The 16632-nt window shown below is 41.6% G+C and overlaps 1 protein-coding gene across 2 annotated transcripts; it reads right to left on the bottom strand.

Moving 5' to 3' along the window:
* Nucleotides 1-3563: 3563 nt before the first annotated feature.
* On the bottom strand, nt 3564-12659 carry LOC100556322 (slit homolog 2 protein). 2 transcript variants are annotated; one of them, XM_016994629.2, is made up of 2 exons: nt 7401-12659; nt 3564-6498 (listed from the first exon to the last, which is right to left on the bottom strand). In XM_016994629.2, exon 2 carries the CDS (start codon nt 6367-6369, stop codon nt 5299-5301), a length of 1071 nt encoding a protein of 356 aa, XP_016850118.1. In that variant the 5' UTR covers nt 6370-6498; nt 7401-12659; the 3' UTR covers nt 3564-5298. The 2 variants fall into 2 exon arrangements, with proteins under 2 accessions (XP_016850118.1, XP_003222722.1); XM_003222674.4 differs by having other exon boundaries at nt 11844-12659.
* Nucleotides 12660-16632: the final 3973 nt, after the last annotated feature.

Genomic DNA, 16632 nt, shown 5'->3' with positions numbered 1-16632 from the left:
ATAAATCTGTTCATTGTGGAGGACCATGAGATGCATGTGCGTGCTGTTTGTATTTTTTGTTAGGCATCCCAGTTATTAAGCATTTCTTGCTTATCAAACTTGTCTTTTGAGGTAGCACCTGATTATAATATGCAGGGCTGGCCCTACAATTGGGTAAGGTGAGGCATTCGCTTCAGGCACCAGATTTGGCAAGTCAGTAATGGGCAGCAAATCATTAGCTATTTATATTTTTATTGGGATCTATTTGGAGTGTCAAAGATGGGAACAGGTGCTAGTTTCTTTGGGTGGCTGGGATGTAATGTATCTTGACTTGGGGAGATGAAAACACCTGTGGCTAAACAACTTCAGGCAACAAAATTTATTAGTACAGTCTTGACAACACATTGCAACACATCTTGTTATTGAATAAAAAAAAAGTAAAGTTTTTAAATATATACAAGATATGTGTGTGTGTGTGTGTGCCTTCAAGTCACCTGTAGACTTATGGTGAGCACATGGATTTTATAGGGTTTACTTAAGCAAGGGATACTCAAATATGGTTTTGCCAATTCCTTCCTCCGAAATATAGCCTACCACACCTGAATTGTGTTGATAACCAACCTCCCATCCAAGTCCTAAACAGTGCTGAGTGTGCTTAAGGTCCAAGATCAGATTGAATCTGGTGTCTTTGGAGTATTTCGGACATTAAAAGAGAATAATCTAAAAGTCTTAACTTCTCTCATTAGTTGCAAAGCAAATTCGGTCTGGGAACAAAAGAGTGGTGAAGTGTGCCCTCTGGTGGGAAGCAGCTGCAATTGCATGAGGAAAGGAATGCCACTGCACTTAAAACAAACGAATGATTACGACACAGACGACAATCTTATAGCAAGTGCCAAGTATCCAGATATACAACGTGCATCTTCATTGTTGAATTAATGCAGTTTGGCACCACTCTAATTGCTTTGTTTCAATGTTATGAAATCATGGGAGTCGTAGTTTGGTGAGGCCCTAGCACTCCTTAGCAGAACAGGCTAAAGACCTTGTAAAACTACAGCTCCCAGATGCCAATAGCATTGAGAAATGGCTGTTAAAATGGAATCAAACTGCATTAATTCTGCAATATAGACACATGCACAAAGGTACTTAGCTGAATGGCATTTGCCTTGAGATCACAGTTGCTCCCTGCTTGTTTAAAAATAATACATCGGAATTGGGAAAATGTACAGTTATTAGGGGAATTCCTATCCCTTTGTGTGAATTTTAAAGATTAGTTGTAAAATCTGGTTGTTGGTTTCAAAATGTCACCAGATGTAAGACATAAGGAGATCCATGGGAGCTGAGCACAGGGGTCCTAGCGGTGGGAGATCAGAAAATATTAGTGGATGGGCTAAGCTCTCACTCCATTACCAATAAATGCCACTATTTTTATTCCTTAGTAGGATAGCATGACAGGTAATTACATGACAGTAGACCCTCTGGATTTTTTTAAGGATTCATTCAGCACTTTAAGTATTACACCTGCTGTATAATTATCCCTCCCTGATAACTTGATATTGCTTTGCACCTTGGCCTGGATCTTTTGACCCAAATCGGGATTTTAATATTATTGTGTATATTGACTTTTATGACTGTTTTTAATCATGTTGAAGTTTTACTGCTCGGTTTAATGTTTTATCTGATTTGTGCTGTCGTGTCTGGGCATGGCCCCATGTAAGCCGTCCCGAGTCCCTCTGGGGAGATGGGGCGGGATATAAGAATAAAATTATTATTATTATTATTATTATTATTATTATTATTATTATTATTATTATTATTAATAATAATAATAATAATAATAATAAGGAGGAGTGTGTAACTTCTCAGTTTTTGCGCTAGAAGTTTCCCCAAACAGCATAGCAACAAAACCTTCCCTTTTACATTTTATCCTCAAATCCCCAGAAATTCTGAGTTGGCTCTAGCTGTTTGATGTCTAAAAACAAAGTGTTTTTTTTTCAAGAAGCAAATCTGAAAGTATATGATAGAATCTCCCCTTACCTCCAAAGCATACAAAAAGCTTGGCCTCTCACTGAACATCGAGAAAGCCAAAGTGCTTTATCAGCAGGCATCAACCAGTCCATGCTGGAAGTAAAGCTTAATGGTGTTACACTAGAAAATGTTGACCATTTCTGCTACCTTGGCAGCCACCTCTCCACAAAAGTCAACAGTGATGCCGAAATACACCACCATCTGAGCTCTGCGAGTGCAGCTTTTTTAATGAAGCAGAGAGTGTTTGAGTATCCAGCTATTCACAGGGATACCAAGATGCTTGTTCATAAGACTATTGTTCTTCCAACTCTGTTGTCCACCTGCCAAACATGGAACTTCTACAAACGTCACTCTCAACTTCTGGAACAAATTCATCAGCATTGGATCCTGCAAATCTCTTGGGAAGACAGACGGACAAATGCCAGCGTAATGGAAGAAGCAAAGACCACCAGCACTGAAGTGATGATCCTCTGACATCAACTTTACTGGACTGGCCACGCTGTCCGAATGCCCAATCATCATCCCCCAAAGCAGTTACTTTACTCTCAGCTCAAGAACAGAAAACAGAATGTTGGTGGACAACAAAAGAGATTTAAAGATGAGAAGCTCTGGCCTTCGAGCGTTGTAAGTGGAGGTCAGCTGCTACCAACAGTGTGACGGATTTTGAAGAGGCATGAATAGAGAGCAAAAGGGAGAACTATGTCAGGGGAAAGGCTCCTTACTGGGGCTGCCTTCCTTCTGGAAATGTATGCCCTCACTACAAAAGACCATGAGGATCCAAAATAGGTCTCTCTCTACAATCACTTATGGACCCACGACCAAGACTTCACCCTTGAAAGATGACCCCTCAGCCACAAGGGGTCATCTATGATGATGACTTCCAGAAATGATCAGAAATAAGAACAGTGATTCACCAGATCTCAAAGATCTCCCACCAGCAGTCAAAGATAACAAAAACATCTCCTGGTAGCTTTAGGGTAAAGGTTTTCCCCTGACATTAAGTCTAGTCATGTCCAACTCTGAGGGTTGGTGCTCATCTCCATTTCTAAGCGAAAGAGTCTGCGTTGTCCATAGATGCCTCCAAGATCATGTGGACAGCATGACTGCATGGAGCAGTTACCTTCCCACTGGAGCAGTACCTATTGATCTACTCACATTTGCATGTTCGAACTAGGTTGGCAGAAGCTGGGGCTAACAGCGGGAGCTCACTCCGCTCCCCGGATTTGAAATACCGACCTTTTGGTCAGCAAGTTCAGCAACTCGGTGGTTTAACGCGCTGCACCACCAGGGATATGCTAGCAGCATAGCTTAGAGCAGAGGATATCATTATCCAGGAAGGGCACCATGAGGAGTCCTTCCAATATCTTGGGGCCAATTGTGTTCTCAATGAACAGGGCTTGGGAAAGTTCCAGTTTTCATCATCACTTTCTCTGACCAAGCTGACTGAGTAATTCTGAATGTTATAGTTAAAAAAGAAAAATGAAACCATTGCAGAATCTGTCAACAGCTATTATCAGAAATGCAGGGAGAAGAACATTCAGTACCAGCTAGCCTCCAGATGTGATTCACGCTGCTAAGCACTGAAGCTGTTTTATTAGAACAATTTACAAAAAGATACATAATGCCAATACAACCATCATTGGATTTCAAGACATTTTTCTCACCTTCCAAGCAGGAGGACCTCAAGTGGTATTCTTGACCCTTGGAGCATCTTCAAAAGATTGCAAACAACAACAAATCATTTTCACCATTTTATCTCTGCTATCGGATAAAATATTTTTTTCTATGTAGTTCTCACACAGCCGGATGGATTTCAGGAAAATATTCTGCACAGACTGGCATTCTTTAGGTATGCTGGATTACAAGTCCCATCAACTACAACCCAAAGATGTGTTATTTCCTGGAATTTATTTATATCACATTCCTCTTATTCTTTGACTGGATTCATCTCTAGGATTCCCTAGGTTCTCCAGCATGACTTCTGGCAAAAGTTGAGTGAAAGATTGCACTAGAGGACCTAGAAATTTCTAGATAGAACATTTTAATCAAATCTGGAAATAATAAACCAGCAAATGTGAAGGGCGAACTAAATTTCTGAGTGATTGACTGAAATTTTAACTTTCTGTAATGCTAAACATTTTGAGACTGAAGGAAAATCTCATGGGGAGGTAGAATTCATATTTGTGGCAATGCCTTCATTTACTCTCCTGCCTCCCCACCCCCAATCCCCTCCAAACACCATCCAAAAAAACTCAAGTCAGGGAATGATCACAACTTTGGTTCAGAAACTCTCATAAATTAGTTTATATCCCATTCTTTCTATAGAAAACTCCCAGAGTTCATGTCTTTTCAATTTTAGCTTCACAGCAAGATGGTTTTAAGTTGAGAAAGCACAACTGACCTAAGGGTCACTCAATGAACTCTGTGTATATACCTTCTGGTCTACCTATTGACGTATGGTAACCCCATGCTATGGAATCATGGTTGGTGTAGTTTTACAAAGCCTTTAGCCTTCTCTGCCAAAGATTGCTGGTACTACCCCAAACTACAATTCACTGGATTCCATAGCATTGAGCCATAGTTGTTGAAGTGATATCAAACTGCATTAATTCTACAGTATAGATACACCCCACAAGTTAGACTTGTCAGCAAACAAGGACCAGAGATGGCTCTGATTGTGAGATTTTTCTATACAGCTCTCCACAGGACATAGATATGAGGATGACTGGAACTAGGATCTTGGACCAGTTGAACTCCATCAGCTTACAGGGTTATTATGAGAGTAAAAATAGATATGGGAGCCATATTATGCCAGCTTGAGTTCCTTGGAGGAAAGGTGTTATATAAATTAAATACAGTAAACAGATAATCAGACAGATAGAGAGACAGGTCCCAATATCTGCTGAGAGGACATGCAAGTTACATGAGACACAGGAATGAGAGAAGCAGGCTAGCACACCAACCACAAAACAAAAATACTGCCTTCCAGATGTTTAGGACTAAAACTCCTATCAGCTCTAGCAGCTTTACCAGTAGTCAGGAGCAATAGAAACTATAGTTTTTGTTAAAAAAAAAAAAACAATGTGGACAGCACCAGTACTTGGAAAAGTAACTTTTCTGCACTAGAGCTTCCAGAATCCTCCAGCAAAAACAGCCACTTGCCTGGAGCATTTGGGAAACTGTGGTCCTAAAAGACCAGCAGTTATGGATCACAGCAAAACAGAAAGTCCAAAAGTGTATTTTAAAAATAATTTAACTGCCCCTCCCGCCCCTCACCCACCCTACTTCTCTGGTTCATTTCTCCTGTGGGTCAAAAGGACCTTCCGACTCATTCCAGTTCTTCTCCTGGTTCTTCTTCCGGTTCCTTTCTGCCATTACGATGGCAGCAATCACTGTCACAAGGACAGTGACAGTGATCACAAGGACAGTGGCTGTCTCTGCCACACACAACTGGCTGTCCACTGAAATGAGGGGGGAACCAGCAAGTTGCCAGGGGCTGGCACAGGTGATATTCTCGTAGTCATCCACATGGAGATGTCGGACGCTCATGATCTTGCCAAATACCCGCTGGAGGTCACAGTCGCAGGCCCACTGGTTGCCTGCAAGCTGGATGTGGGTGCTGATGGTCTGGATGTTCAGAAAAGTCTTGAATTTGAGGTGGATGAGCTGGTTGCCTGTCAATCCCAGAAGGTTCATATTGTGCAGCGAGGTGAATGCCTGCACCTCAATAGAGCTGATGTTGTTGTTGCTAAGCAAAAGGACTTCCAGGTTTTGGAGCATGAAAAAGAAGCCATTGTGGACCACTGCAAGTCGGTTGGACTGGAGGTAGAGGTGGCGGAGTCTGGACAGGCCCCGGAAAGTTCCCCTCTCAATGGACGTCACTCGATTGTAGCTGAGATCCAACTTCTCCAAGTTCTCCAGAAACTGAAGGCTTTCAAAACCCAAAGCTACCAAGTAATTGTGAGCCACTTTGAGGTCCTTGAGGGACGTCAAGTCATCTGAGAAGTCATGTGGCAGGCGGGCGAGTCGATTGTGGCTGAAGTCCATCTTCTCCAGGAAGTTCAGGGACTTGAAGGCTCTGGGCCAAATCCGGGTGAGGGAATTGTGGGACAGGAGGAGGATCTTCATGGACCACAGAGCATCGAAGCAGCCTCCCTCAAGTCCACTCAAGTTGTTGTGCCTCAGGTCCAACATCCATGTGTTATGAGGGATAGCATGGGGAATGTGGGACAGATGCCGACCATGGCAGTCCACAAAGCTGGAAGATTCATAGCAGAAACATCCCTGAGGGCAGGCCTTGGAAGCGTGGGTTGCAAGAACCGGCAAGAAAAGGAGAACTAGCGCACACATGGATGACGACGACATGTCCCTCGGGCCCTGATGCTGAGAGGATATGACTTTTGCTATCCGCTTGCAGACTCCTGAGAGCAAACTGCTCAAGAGGGAACCGTGATCACAGTGCTAGCGTTCCTCAGAAGAGATCGTTGTCAGCTCCTGGGGATAAGAGAAGAGAGAGTCAGATTTCTTCAAAGGAACCGGCTAACAAAGAGGTTTTTGTCAAGTGATTAGCTAAGAGCTTCCTTGGACTTTAGCCTTGGGAGGACAACAGAAAGCTTGAGCGAACAACAGAGAAGAGGAAACAGATCGGACAGAGGCCCGTAGCTGGAGTGGAGGAACAGCAGCTTCACTTTTGGCCTGAAGTGACGATCATAGCTTCTCTCTTTCTCTAAACTTCCAGTTAACAAGACAGAAAGCTTAGGCTCTAGCCACTGCTGTTCTGAAGAGAAAGACTAAATGATAAAGAAGGCATCAGTAAACAGTGGAACTCTCTGCAAAAATTACAGCTACCAACCTGGGTGGCTTTAAAAGCGAATTGGTAAGATTCATGGAGCCATAGTGAATCTAAGCCATATCATCCCCAGTATCAGAGCAGGTACACTGCTCTATCTCTTGTCAAAATCATGGGATGAAGGGTGCTCTTGGAATGTGTGAATTCCAACAGGCAGCGGATTGGGAACAGTATGGTGAATTAAATACACCCTTGTTGTGATTCAGCAAGGCTCCTCTTATGTCCGCAAAGGGCCATAATGTGTATATTGATAGTGGGAGACACTTTGGCTGCTTGCCTTTAGTATGCACTAGTATTCAGGAGGTGGAGTGAGCTCTCGCTGTTAGCCCCAGCTTCTACCAACCTAGCGGTTCGAAAACATGCCAATGTGAGTAGATCAATAGGTACCGCTCCAGCGGGAAGGTAACAGTGCTCCATGCAGTCAGGCCAGCCATGTGCCCTTGGAGGTGTCTATGGACAATACCGGCTCTTTGGCTTAGAGATGGAGATGAGTACCAACCGCCAGAATCAGACACAACTAAACTTAATGTCAAGGGAAAACCTTTACCTTTTTTAGAAGGGCAGAAAGTATTTTTCTCTGCATCTGCCCTTCCTCTTATATGTTTCTTCTATTTTATCTTCCCACAGTCACTTTGCCTTGAGTCAGAATCAGTCCTTGCACTGAAGAAATATTTCTGGGGAACATATCAAAATGAGCCACAGTGAGTCATATTTTTGGTCCACTAGCCAATTCCTGATAGGTTTTTTCCACAAATTCTTTGCTACACCTAGGATCCTTTCACACCACACAATTATAACCCTATGATTCCATTGTAGCTCTCAGGGTTTCCCCTATGAACTCCTGGGATTCATAGTTTGGCAAGGCATTTATTTTATTTATTTATTTTCAATATTTCTATCCCGCCCTTCTCACCCGAAGGGACTCAGGGCGGCGTACAATTGGCAACAATTTGATGCTGACACATCGGCATCGAATTGGACCTCTCTAGCTGAGAATTCAAAATGCCCTTATCTAAATCGGAATCTATGGGATGGGATCATGTCAATGAAAGTAGGTGTTCAAATTATATAGTGTGACAAGCCCCTGATATCCCCTGCAATTCTGTAGTGGCCTCTCATTGAGCTTTTGAAAACAGGCGAGATTGGGTATGTTAAGGTGAGGTATGGGAGTACGTTCAGTAATAGACAGGAAAATAGGTGCACAATGTTCTTCGAGGTCCATTAATGCTGTAAATCAATGGTTCTCAACTGATGATTCTCTAGATGTTTTGGCCTTCAACTCCCAGAAATCCTTAACAGCTGGTAAACTGGCTGGGATTCCTGGGAGTTGTAGGCCGAAACACCTGAGGACCCACAGATTGAGAACCACTACTGTAAATGGTGTGTAGGTTACTTCATTTTTCTGTCTGTGGTTGTGTCCTTGGGGTAGTCTTCCAGGAGCCTCAGTCCAGAGGTGGGGCAAAAAGAGCTTGGAAAAAGGTTCATTTTTTTTTTTTTACATTATAACTCCCAGAATCCAGCAGGGAATTGTGGGAACTGTAATTTCCCAAAAGAAAGGAGGTTTTCAAGCAGCAGTTGAAATAAAATGCAACCATCAGCACAGTCAGACAAGAGTCCCAAAAGGGAGCTAAATTCAGCCCATGCTTATTGAAGCGAACAGTTATTGGCATCAGCTGAAGGAGAAGCTGGTTGACCTTCCTGCACCTTTCTTGCTTCCTGCTGCTGCAGAAGCCGTACATATGCAGGGATTATGGCCTGTGGAGGCAAAAGCCGATCAGCTGTTGACTCAAACCTTCTAGCTCTGGCTTGTTTTCACATCTGGGATGCTATTAATCCTGAAGAGGAGGACAGCTGAGAAGGGCAAGGAGAGACCCAACGGATGCTCTTGATCTCTGACAGAGAAGGTACGAATGAGGTCGATGTTGTATAACAGGAATGTGTTCATCAGGAGGATGTTGCTAATAAAAAAGTTCACAAGCTCAAGAAGTGTTATTTACTTCTAAATTAAATACTCAAAATTCCCTAGCCAACAAACTGGAGGATTCTGGGACACACCATCCAAAATGTGACTTTCCTGAACTCTAATTCAAATGATCCCTGTTTATGGGGTTGTTCTCTAAGAAAATGAACAACATCGGGAAGGAAAGCTAAACCTCCAGAAAGTGATACAACCCTGAGATAAAGGGAGCAATTTCTCCATTGTTGTCGATATTGTATATCTTAATGTTGTTTTTGATTTATGGCATACCTATCATGGGGTTTTCTTGGCAAGATTTTTTTCAGAGGAGGACTTGCCATTGCCTTCCTATGAGGATGAGATTCTTACACAACAATTAAAGGTTCGGGAGCCTCTTCAGTTTACAGTGGGAGATCTAAACTGTCATTTACTCTTATATTCCTTTAGATTTATACTCGGAAGTAATCTGCTGGGTTTTATTTATATTCTATATTTTGCATTTAACAGCTGGTCCTTGGGATTAATTTGAGGAGGGGAGACTAATCACAGGGCAGCTCAAGCCACTTGTTTGTTCACCCAAATTTAGGTCACTTAACACTTTTAGTTCTAAAAATTCCTCTTTGAGTTTTGTAACACAACAGGAAATATACCAGGGTCACAGATCAGGCTCTGCTACAGGCTTAGAGAAGGATGGGAAACATCACAGTATTAAAATCAAATACCAGGACAAGATGCTACTCAATCAAAGTGAAAGAAGTTGAATTGAAAATCCCCTTGATTTCAATGAGAGTTACCCCCACAACATGAGGATGAGATTGCAAATCTAATGTGAGATTTAAACCTCATTGAAATGATACTTAACTGTAAATTGGCCATGCCAATTAAGAGGCACATAATACTCTATCAAAAATATTAGCCAGAGTTATAGAGGTAAATTTTGAATGCAGATATTCATCATTTCCCACAAGGAGAATGCAAAAAATGCAAGAGGCTGCTTTTGATCCATATCCACAATCCATGTTCATCTCCACCGGGTGCACAAGAGAGCCTGATGATGCCTGGATAAGCATTCACTCTACACCTCCAGCACAAGTCTATGATCCCTTTCCATTAGAAATTCCACCATTGAATCACACTAGAGGCCTAGGGAGAACACATCTCGAGGCATCGCTATCTTCTCCTGAAAAATTCTATGGTATCTTTCAGCCGGAAGCCCAAGATATCATGTTAAATTCAGGGTTCCAAATTATACATGAAGATATTATTATATAAAGGTCCAGGAACTGATTGTTTATGTAATATGCAGACCTGTTGTATAGTCATTCCTTTTGAAAATAACTTTTCAAAGTTCCAAGTCACCCAATAAAAAATGGCTAATGGCTCCAAAGTCAATGCAATGCACGCTTTAGTCTAAACTTCAATGGAGCTATCCAAAGTGCTGAACTTATCAGGGGAATTTGGGGTGCATCTACACTGTATAATTAATGCAGTTTGACACCAATTTAACTGCTAGAGAATCATGACAGTTGTAGTCTTGCCAAGGCGAGCTGGTGGCCCATCAAATTCCATGATTCCATAGCATTCAGCCAGTTAAAGTGGTGTCGAATGGCATGGATTCTACAGTATAATTGCATCTCTAGGTTGCATTCATCTGGATAGGGAGCCAGCTTGAAGCAGCAGTTTGAGTGTTGGACTAGGGCTTTGGGAGACCAGGGTTCAAATCCCTTCTCGGCCATGGAAACCCACTGGGTGATACTGGGTAACCAGCTTGCATGATGGTTGCCCTATATCAGGGAAAGCACATCTGTTTCTCAAGTTCTTGTTGAACTCCATTTATCATCATGATTGACAATGAATTATAATTATAATTGGAGCAGTGGTTTCTCAGCATCTGGTTGACCATTGCAACTTGCTGTGAGAAACCAGATTGTCATTCTGTGATGTAATTTCAAAGACAACTGGAAGCTCTGGTGTAGCTTGAGCAGTAAATCCAGTCCATCTTTTAGTCCAGACATAAGCTATAGTCCAAAGTTTCTGATCCTAAGTGTTTTTAACCCAACTCTGACTTATTTTGATCCTATCATATGATTTTCTTGGAAATATGTTTCCGAAGAAGGTTTGCTATTGCCTTCCTCTAAAACTGGAAGAACACGGCTTACTCTCTGTGCTACTGAAAATAACCCAGTTCCCAAGGAGTCATGCAGCTGAACATGAGGGAGACTTTCCTTTTGCATCCACATGGCATTCTTCAGAAATAAATTTATCTCTCTCAGCCTCACATCCCTGCCTGGTGTCTGTGTGGTTGACTCTCAGCTATTTCAACACATTCTGGAAAAAAATTAACAAAAACAGGCAAGAGACTTGTGGCAACATAAGAATAATTCATGAAAAGGTCATTGACGTTTTTTGATTACAGCAGTGCTCCTCAAAACATTAGTTCTTTGACAATTGAGTATCCAGAAGCTTTTGGCTGCCAGTCCACTGCAAGCTTCAAGGAAAGAAAGGCAGAGTTGTAGCCAATGGGCACAAATATGGTACATATTCCTGGTACACAAATTTCCTGCATCAGGGAACCTGAAAAGCCCTAAGATACAACCCAGGCCCCTTCCACACAGCTAAATAAAATCCCACATTATCTGCTTTGAACTGGAATATATGGCAGTGTGGACTCAGATATTCCAGTTCAAAGCAGATATTATGGGGTTTTCTGCTATAGTATTCTGGGTTATTTGGTTGTGTGGAAGGGTCCCCAGATGGATGTCTTTGAGGTGTCACAAGTTTTGTTCTTTTGACTGAAAACAATTTTAACACAAGATTGTTCCTCTCCCAGCAATTAGAAACTGCTAGAATTGTACATTTGGCAATTTCAAAAATTACCTCTGATGCCTGCTGTTGCAATCAACAACATATGCAGCATGTACGCCTCCCTAATTTCACAATTGCCGATATTTCACCACACATCTGGAGGAAATCCATAGCTGCTCCTTCTTTTCACCCCACCCCATACAGGTGCCCAAAATCTTCCATCCATACCTTCTGCACTGGGTTGTGACCCCACCAGGAAGGTCTCTCTTCTTCCACCCATTTTCCTGCACAGACCAGGTCTTCTTCTCTATCATTCAGCTGCTGATGAGTCTCTCCCAAGAGACTGGATTGCTTTCAGGGACTGAATAAACACAGTCGAGCTCTAATCTCAGTTTGGGATTATACGGGTTAGCTGTCTGGCCTGTTGCCATCCTAACAAGTAAACGGGCCTGATAGAAACTACTTTCTCATCCTAAGAATTGCTCCTTAAAGGGCCGGGGGACAGGGTGGGGAGTAGAGGTGTTGGAATTCAACCCCACACTGCCCGAGTCTGCAGTCCTCAATGAGGAGTAGTTAACTCAGAATGGGCTGAGGGTGTCCCTTCCCCCCGACTCCTGTATAGCACTTGGTATGTATCTATTTCTTCTCTCCTCTCTGTTTCTGCTCTCATTGGTTGTGTAGAATGGATACTTTTCCACTGCAAGCCTTTACTTTTGACTTCTATTTTTGCATCTTGGTGTATGCTGAGTGTATTGAGAAATCTCTCTGCTTATGTATGTCAGGAGAGATGTAGTGCTTGGTGATTTTCCCCTCTCTTTTGAATCCTAGAAGAGATGATTTTAGAACAGTTCAGATCCAGGTCTTTACTATTAAGAAATGTAGTTATTTTTGTAAATAAACCTTTTGTAACTTTACAGATTGGACTCTGCATCCTTGCCTCCTAAGCTCTAAATTCTTTTCCAGCCACAACACTTCACACCCTGCTTGCTGTGAGCTGAATGCTCATCTATAAGTATCCTGTTTATGTGTTTTTTGATACTCTGCTGTATTTTTGGGAGTTTCCACTAATGGAAAATCCTAACGAGAGGGAGGGAGGGAGGGAGGGAAGGAGGAAGCTGTTGCATCCATAAACACAGTTCTCCAAAAGTACTTCCATTTTGGAGCAGCTCGACTTTGAATTAGCATTTAAGACCCATTAGTTTACAAAACATCCATTTCCTTGGGATACAAATGACTGGAAGTGGTTTGTTTATAGAGATCAGTACAGCTACCAGTATTTTTTAACTCAGTGGCTGGCTATTAATATTGGCATTTATTTTTAACAAAACGTAACAAAGTAGCAAAACATGTCCACGTTCCCCACTCTGCAGTGCCAATGTGCAGCAATTTTTCCAGTTTTGCCCCATTGCACCTTTCTAGAAGGAAGGAAAAATTGTAGTGAAGAGGGGCAGGTGGGAGGCTTTTTAGTAGGCCAAGGAATAGGCAACCAGAAGCAAGAGCCAAGATCTGAAGGCAAGCCATAGACTGGTGGGTCACCAGGATGGATTGTGGAAAGAAAGAAAAATGCTTCCTAGTCATTTGGACAATTTAAAATGAAATGGAAAGAAGTGCTATAAAGAACAAGCCTCTTATTGAAATAAGGCAGATACAAAAATGTCACTCATCCGGTATCTCCTCACTTGATAAGTGCTTGCATATCAAAAGCTCCCTTTGCCATCGTTACAAAAGTACAAATATTAAAGAAAAGCACAGAGAAAAATAACCACCCCCATTTTCCTTTTCTACCTTAAAGGGGGGTCTCTGAAGATATAGATTTGATATGGACTTGTAGGTTTACAAAATATTCCAATTCAGGTCTGCAAAAAAAAATTCAAAAAATTCAAACCGCTGAGTTGCTGAACTTGCTGTCCGAAAGGCCAGCAGTTTGAATCCGGGGATCGGAGTGTGCTCCAACTATTAGCCCCAATTTCTGCCAACCTAGCAGTTGGAAAACATGCAAATCTGAGTAGATCAATAGGTACTGCTCCAGCAGGAAGGCAACGGCCCTCCACACAGTCATGCCGGCCACATGACCTTGTAGGTATCTACGAACAACACTGGCTCTTTGGCGTAGAAATGAAGATGAGCACCAACCTGAGTCAGACACTACTAGAATTAATGTCAGGGGGAAACCTTTTGCTTTATTTATATATTGTGTATATATACTTTTCTGTGGGCTGGGTTCTCCTGTTTAAGCTAAAAACCCTTTTTTCAGGCAGGATTTTAAAGAAGAAAGATCAAGTCAGGGAGTGTTGTAGTTTTAGCTTTGAATATGTTTTTAATCAGTTTTTGTGAATTTTTTAAAAATATCACTGATATTTAATTCTGTTTTAATATTTGTAGTTTTGTAGATTTTAAATTGTATTAAATGCTTTTAATGTATGCTGCTTTGAGTCTCCTTTGTGGTGAGAAAAAGTGGGGTATAAATAATAATAATAATAATAATAATAATAATAATAATAATAATAATATACATCTTGTATGGAGGGGGGAACTGTCTACTTCACAGTCAAATTCCTCTGTTAGATGCAGACTATTCTTGTTTTATAATTGATGAAGCTACCGCTCACTACAAGAGAAAGCATCACGTTTCAGTCATTCAACACCTGAGTCCCCATCCCAAGCAGGTAAAACCATCCCCAAGACATCTCGTCTATTATTAACAGTCCCTTCCTGTGCCAGCTGATCATGGTTTTGTTCATTTAAGCAAATACAGAGGTGGGCATCCTTGGATTGATAACTTTATACACAGGAAAAGACTGCTTTTCCAGTGATAGAGAACGCCACACTTTCACAGGAAATTGGGAATTAGGATAGAAAGCAACTTCTTGAAAAAAGGAGCTTAAATTCATAGAGCAGCTCTTCCCAGCCCACAATTTGGCTTATAGCAGTGGCAGGGATATGTGAGATGCTAAAGAGCTATGTTAGTTTTTTGATATCAAACAGATCTGGAAAAAATCCCTCTCTGAAACTCCATTGAAGTTCTGCCAGTCCTTGTAACAGGAATCAAGTATGTTCCTCCAGATATGGTTGGGCAGCAGCTCCTGGAATTCCTCACCATTAGCCATGCTGATTAGGGCTAATGGGAGCTGTAGTCCAACAATATCTGCAGTGCCAAACCTTGCCTTCATAGTTTTGGAGTGTGGTTCTCAACCATTAGTCTCCAACTCAATGGTTCTCAACCTGTGGGTCCCCAGGTGTTTTGGCCTACAATTCACAGAAATCCCAGCCAGTTTACCAGCTGTTAGGATTTCTGGGAGCTGAAGGCCAAAACATTTGGGGACCCACAGGTGAGAACCACTGCTCTAACTGGTTTGTACTTCAACTCACACTGGCCATGGTCTCCTATTTGAGTATTAACCAGGACTGGCCCTGCTTAGCTTCCAAGACAGTATCAACTGTCTTTGGTGTATCTGAACCCTCTAGGTCTGCCTTAGGATTGCCAGTTGTTGGAAACGTGACTTGAAATCATAAAACATGACAATTACCATGCAGTGGCAAACACAACAGCAAATACATCATTCCCCAGGTGAGGGCGCTTGTGTCCAGCTGAAACGGTGAGAGATGTGTTCCATGTAATATTGGCCATTGCCCATGCATATTAATATGGAAACAAAGAGCTTGTCCATCATGTTAGCAACTGAGTATCAGGTATTTGTTGGTATCAAGGACAAGTCACTTCATGATTAATTTCACGGAGAAGTCATTCTACTAAGGATTCTTTTCAAGAGGGAAAACTGATAACATTGATGCGGAACAGGTTTCCATATCTTGGCATCCATGAGAAAAATGGTTCATGAAAGCCATTGTGGTTCAATTTGGGTCATAAAATTATGGATAAGATGGTGGGAGAGTCAAAAATATGGATTTTTTTTGTGAATTTGAGTCAGATGTTTTAGTGGTGAAGAATTTTGGAAGTAAAAGAACTTCAGAAAACACAGGCATTGGCAGATGCAAAAATCTGTTGTATAATTCTCTTATTTCATTCCCACATCTATTCTGAGTTTCCAGCTAGGTCTCCATCTTTCACATTTTATGTTTTATTGGTTTCAGTGTTTACCTCCCCCCCTTGCCTTACCTGCAGATTGTTAGAAGGATTTCTACCCTTTTCACCTGGAGATTGCAATAACATTTTCAGAGTTTCATGCCATAACATGTTTTCATTAACCTTGCTTGTTCTGGGTGGCTGCTCTGATCTAATGATAAAACCACCACAATTGGTACAGCTTCTAACTTGGATGAATTCGGTGGAAAGCCCGTCCCCTCACAAATAGCTGCAGCAGGAGAGGGATTTCTCAGCAGTTGTTGCCAATGAACATCTTATAGGTGTTTTGGACTACCTTGGTCTTGAACTGGCAGTTAAAACCTACTAGTCCAATAAAATACCCAAAGAAATTAAAACTGCTTGAACTAGTTCACTGATATGCTACAAGACCAATAGCACTAGGGCAGAATAAGTGGTCAGCATGTCAGTCCCATAAAAATACCCACACATACCCCAAAAGTACAAAAATACAGGTTGTTCTTATAATCCATATCAAAAGATTTTACAAAAGACCTGGTCCTAGTAGATTAAAAATTAGAAAGTACACAGTTATAACACTGATTCCACTTTGGCTCCCAAGGCAATTTCCTACAGAATGTCTAGTATTTGCAGTGTAGGGAGGAATATTTAGCTGGAGAACTCTACATTAAACCACAAATCCCAGGAGTCCATGGGATGTAACCATGACATTTAAACTGGAATATAGAAGTATATCCATTGAATACAAAAGAACTCGTTCTAATTCTTAATCTCTTTTAGGTGCAGGTATTTTGCAAAGTGTCTAGGTCTTCATTGTTCATTCAAGAACAAGACATGCCAAAATACCTCATATTGCTAAAAAGGATGGCTCACAGCTAAAGTAGACTATAGCACTGCGTCCATTTAATATGAATAGACCCCTGTTCTAAATCTTAATCTCTACAAGGAGCAGGT

Source organism: Anolis carolinensis, chromosome 6 (assembly GCF_035594765.1).
Source record: "Anolis carolinensis isolate JA03-04 chromosome 6, rAnoCar3.1.pri, whole genome shotgun sequence".
In the NCBI taxonomy this organism is placed as follows: Eukaryota; Metazoa; Chordata; class Lepidosauria; order Squamata; family Dactyloidae; genus Anolis; species Anolis carolinensis.
This window is presented reverse-complemented; position numbering and strand designations above follow the sequence as displayed.